This window comes from Scleropages formosus, chromosome 12 (genome assembly GCF_900964775.1).
Source record: "Scleropages formosus chromosome 12, fSclFor1.1, whole genome shotgun sequence".
NCBI classification, from domain to species: Eukaryota; Metazoa; Chordata; class Actinopteri; order Osteoglossiformes; family Osteoglossidae; genus Scleropages; species Scleropages formosus.
Window position 1 is genome coordinate 1,425,923 of NC_041817.1, and position 5,445 is coordinate 1,431,367.

Here is a 5,445-nt window from a genome sequence, read left to right on the forward strand (position 1 = left end):
TGAATGTTTATTGCCAGCTCACCATCGTAAAGTATTTTTAAAAAAAAAATCGCAAGTCAAACCATCATAAATCAGGGTCCACCTGTAGTATGATTCTAAATGAACCTAGCAGAACATCAGCAGATCTCCAGAGAACCTACAGCTACACTTGCTGATGAATTCATAGCCACATCATACTGCAGGACTATTTTCTACTGTCAAACTGCCACTTTATCTCAGTTTGCTGACTATGGCCCTGACCTCTCTGCCACAGAGAGAGGAGCTGCCACTGCAGCTCAACATTTGCGTGGCTGCTGGATGAAAAAGACCCTGGGTGAGTACGCTTTCTCCACAGCAGGCCTGAGTTTGCTGTGCCTCACGCTAACTGGCGTCTCTGGAAAGTCATGTCGCACCTGCAAAATCAAAATCCCCAGTCATTTCACCCAGTTTTTCCCAGATAAATCTGTAAAACCATACAGTTAAAGGAAATTTAGCTAAAAATGCAAAAACACTATTCTTAGATAATTACCGTGTATGATAAGGACACGAGCAGAATTAAAAAGATACCAATGGTACCAAAGCCAGAGAGCAACTGTAGCTCTGTAGTTCAAAAAAAGCGTTGCGCTAAAGGAACCATGTTCAGGACAAACAGCTACTAAAAATACTTGACAGCATATGCTTATACATGGCAAAGTTAAAAAAAAATACAGCAAAAACTATTTTAAGACATTCTGCTTAATTAAATAAGATCCAAAACAGTGCTCTAATGTTTACAGAAAGCTGAGGAGATGACATGGAGAGCTGAGCCAGCAGGTGGCGCAGCAGACAGAACAGTTACCTTGAAATGGAGGAAGCCGGTCTGCATCCCCGTACCTGCTCTAGTGCCTTTGTTCAATATACTTACACAGAACTGCACCAACATGAAAGTACCCAGCAGCATAAATGAGTAAATACTAAAGATTATCCAAAAATGTAAGTCACCTTGAACAAAAGTATCAGCTAAACACTGGTTAACAATAATAAACGTGAATGTACATTTACATAGGGGGAAAGACAGACCTACTGGGGCAGCAGGTTGGGTGGTGGTTAAAGACAGTGCCAGTTCATGCCCCACACCTCGCTCTCACTGTAGAACTCTTGAAGGAGGTACTTGCACCGATTCAATACAGTAAAACATCCAGCTCCGTGAACAGCTTAAGAACTGTAATTCACTTTGGATACAGGTACCAATCAGCTAAGCACCAAATCAGTAATAAATAATCATTACTAACCTTTCCAAGAGTCCCTGCTAACAAAACACTGACCGATGGCCCTCTGGGGAGACTGGCAAGAGATCTGAAAAGGAAAATTCAGCAGTCTGGTCAGCAGATGGTGAAAACGTTCCCAAACACATGCTATTTCAGACCTTTGGAAATAAATATTCCCCAGTTGCTTGCTGTCCAAAAAATATGTGTAACTGGGTGCCTGAATATTAATCTTAGCAAAAGTTCAACATGCAAAGAGCTTCAGGCAAAAATAACACAAAACAAGAATGATGCAGTCTGGACATGAATACAAAGCTGGAATGAGTCCATCCCAGCACCATAAAACCTGAGCAGAGTACATTACTATAGCATGAAAGATGGACCTTGGAAAACAGTCCATCCATCCATCCATCATTAACTTTTTGTGCAGGGTGGCATGGGTCAAGTGCCTATCCCAGATACAGTGTGTGAGGCACTGGATACAATGCCATTCCATCACATGGCTCTCAGTGACACATACATACACTATAGGCAATTTAGTCACCAGTTCACCTGAAACACACATTTTAGGACTATGGGAGGAAACAAGAGCACCCATGCAAACTCCTAACAGAGAGCCAGATTCAAACCAGCAGCTCAAATGCTGTGAAGCACGAATTACCTTTTGTTCCAATGTGCCACTCCTGTAAAGCATTGATTTTTGCCATTTTCAAATGTTGTTAATGTGTGTGTGAGTTAATATGCAAACCTTTCATCCAAAACCGACCTACTGCAAACGCAGTCAAGAAACCCAGTGCTCAAAACGGACTGAAGGTCCCCCCAGTTCCCACCACAGTCCATACCTAGCCTTCTCAGCAGACCTCTTGGACTCCCTGTCCGGAGCTCCGATCCCTTCGCTGCTCCTCTTGACCACTCTCCTGCCCCCCGCTTTCACTGTGGAGACAAGTGGGAGAGCAGAGCTTACGGTCTGACATCCGGGCCCAGTCTCTATTTCCAAGGCAGCACCCTGGAGACCCAGTAAAGACTGCTGGAAGGATGCATTTCGGTGTTCGATCGAACGCACATCAAATACCCGCCGGTCGACACCTATCAATCTGCACACTAGTTTTGACGTGCTGCGCGCAGTTCAAGATAACTGTTGGTTCTGCAGAAAGAGTGGCTCAGGCACACCTCCTGTCCCCCACTGTGGATTCCTGCCGCTCACCCCGTGGATTACCTCCCTGACCCGTTTGTTGACTTTACCTCTGTGGACACGAAGGCCGTGAGGATACGGTACGGCAGGCCCGGAGGTGGCAGGTCCATTAGCTGTGAAGCGAAGCGAGTCAGTTCACATCTGTCTGCTGACACTTCAGTTTTCCACCTGCTGCCACAGTTCAAGTTAATCAAAGCCCGGGGCAGTGAATGCAGGGCAGTGCAGACAGTCGCATCTTAAAGGGAGCGTATGTCAGAGCACCCTCTTACATACACTAATACACATTTGTTACCCAGGTTATGACTGCTGGCTCAAAAAAAAAAAAAAATCTGTTTGTAAGAAACTATTTATTTTAGCCACATCCAATGCTATATACAGCTAAACTACAGGGAAAAAAAAAAAAGTCGAGACACTTGTATTTACTAAGCTGTTACTGATTGCGACTTAAGTCTCTTCTTGACTTTTCTTTAAGTTAAGAATCACACGTCTGCAGCTATGTCTCTCCTAATGTAACGCACAAATTGTATTTTTTATGTGATGTTGTACGTCACTTCTGCTAAACGAATAAATGTAAAGTGACTCGAGACCTGAACAATTCGAGTTACGAACAGTTTTCTGGACCCGCCGCTGAGTGTTCCTACCCACGGTACGTGTAGTAAATGCGTCCCATCTGCAGTACTAACAACTTTTCAGTCATGATTTAAGTTCACACGGTTATTGGCTTCGTTTCGCTCCAGAAAACACGGAGGGAATCGGGGAGGAGCAGAACCCACAGCGCGCGCACATCGTCGGCTCTCTCGCTCCCTCATTCGCTGCACCACTTTCGCAGCGCGTTCAAATGAGAGATATGTAAAAAAAAAAAAAAAAAATCCATATTAATTCCTGCTGTGTCCCGAGACGAAACGGCGCAAACTGTTACGGGTGAGAGTAAAACTTCAGTAAAAGCTGAACGCGGGTGCCTGTGTGACAGAGCGAAGCGGCGCCTCCTCGCCTCAGCCGATACATACAGTAAAAACAGCGTGCAAGAAGTGTAAATGCTGGGTTTGAGAGTGCACGTTGCTTTAATCGTCATGTGTTCAATTGTTCGCACTGGACGGAGAGAGATAACATTTAAGACGGGTTCATTCGTTAAACAAACTGGCACAACTTTACTAAGTAAAGCAAGCAGCGTTCCTTTTCAAAAGAACCCGCATTTCTTCTTGCTGCTAATACCAGTCCAGTCGCAGCAATTTTTATATCTAAAACACGTCGACATCGATATCACAACCTGTGAACAGTAGATTATACAATTCTGTCATTTTTAGAAACACATTAATGATTAATACAAATTCGGTTAAGGTGAGGCGACCGAATTTATCGGATGAGCAGCTTTTCCCGTCAGAGAAAACGGTGCGAGAAGACAAGCTGAAATGATTTCCTGAGTGAGTGACTAATTCACCCTTTCGCCTTCAGCCCCGTTCAATCTCGAAGTTTCAGAAACACTCTCCGACCATATAGTCCAGTGCGTTTGGGAAACGGTAACATTGCGCTCTAACTGCAGCACAGAGAGTGACCGACCGCAGCATTTAGAGGGAACCGAGAAACGACAGCGCCCGCGCGCGCGCGTACCTGCCGGCGCGTGTCCAGCTCTGAGGTCCGCGCGCGCTCGCGTTCGCGCTCCGCCCCGGCCCGTTCGGACCATCCCGACACTCGCAGCAGGTCGCCGACGTTGGAGCCCGGAAAGCCGCGCAGCTCCGCTTATAATACAGGGGAGGGAACAGGTCGCAAGTTTCGTCAGTCCTCAGTTCATGAATATTACGCAGCCAAGTTGTTGTATGAAGGGTATAGAACCAACTTCTTTGTGCTGCTTATTATCAAATAATAGTCCTCGCAGACGGAGTTAGATAGATGCGCTAAAAACTGTCTATTCATTCATTCATTCATTCATTCATCCATTCACTCACTCATACATATTTGCACAGCGGAGCGACGGAACACCGGAGCTGAGTAATTTGGCCAGAAACGACATGATTCACCTAAAAGTATTGCGTCTGAAAACCTCAAGTACCAGTTACTTTAAACACCATTTTAATTTTTAATGTTCACTTAACTAATGTTCACAGCTTATATATAATATAGCTTCAATTGGAAAGACAAATCTAAATACATTATCAATACATTACCTGCTGTACCTGTAAAAGTAGATATTGCACTAATAGAAAATTAATAAAAGACCAGTCAGTCGAGTGTTTCAGGTGAACTAATCATTATGACTTTACATTGCCTTTAGTGCATGTAGGTAATTTACCATAGTCAGTGTATCTAGCATTGTCGGTCATCTTGTATATTTACACAGTATAAAGGTGTCAGTTAAATACTACATAGCAGCCATTGTATGTTGCTTTGGAGAAAAGTGCCTGCTAAATGAAGAAATGTAAGTGTAAATGCTACCTAATATTATTAACCTTATTTAGCTGACAATTTTGTCTAAGCCAGTTTGCCATGTCGGCGTTGTATAATAAGCTGCTTACAGCCATGGCCAAAAATACCGGCACCCTTGCACTTTCAGCTGGGCAATTTTTACTGGAGTACTTAAGGTAAGTACCGTTGTCAAGGGTACTACAGCTGGAGTGGCCATTCAAACTCAGGTCATTTGATTGCAAGGCAGTGGCTACAGCCATTACGCTACCGTGTGCCCCAAACAAACACTTAACACCACTCGCTTTCCATTTAGTTGACAGCGTTATCCAAAGCAATTTATAACTGTTTACTGATTTATACAACAGGCTATTTATACTGGAGCAGTACATCATCCCAAGTGGGATTTGAACCAGGCTCCTTCAGACTATAGGGTGACAGTCCTTAACACTACATTAACTGCCACCCCCTGGGTACGGCAGGGCCACAGTTGTGCTTCTAAATATGTGCCCCGGACACTGGAGTATTGTCCTCCTGCAACACACCTTACCTCCTTGGAAAGAGGTATAATGGTAATCGTGGATGCTGGATAGCCCTGCGTTGGTGCAGAACACTCCAGCTGTCAAATCACAT

At 44.4% G+C, this 5,445-nt stretch overlaps 1 protein-coding gene across 1 annotated transcript; it reads right to left on the minus strand.

Annotated features, from left to right (window-relative positions):
* Positions 1–275: 275 nt before the first annotated feature.
* Positions 276–4,096, minus strand: dap1b (death associated protein 1b). Its single transcript, XM_018741523.2, has 4 exons — positions 4,024–4,096; positions 2,066–2,156; positions 1,251–1,314; positions 276–392 (listed from the first exon to the last, which is right to left on the minus strand). Exons 1-4 carry the CDS (start codon positions 4,094–4,096, stop codon positions 276–278), a joined length of 345 nt encoding a protein of 114 aa, XP_018597039.2.
* Positions 4,097–5,445: the final 1,349 nt, after the last annotated feature.

Bases quoted from the DNA above. Each gene is read 5' to 3' on its own strand.
- dap1b (XM_018741523.2), bottom strand. From the start codon at position 4,096: ATGGTCCGAACGGGCCGGGGCGGAGCGCGAACGCGAGCGCGCGCGGAC. The intron at 2,157-4,023 runs GTACGCGCGCGC...TTGTCTCCACAG, and splicing joins AGCTGGACACGCGCCGGCAG to TGAAAGCGGGGGGCAGGAGA. The intron at 393-1,250 runs GTTAGTAATGAT...TTGATTTTGCAG, and splicing joins TAGCAGGGACTCTTGGAAAG to GTGCGACATGACTTTCCAGA.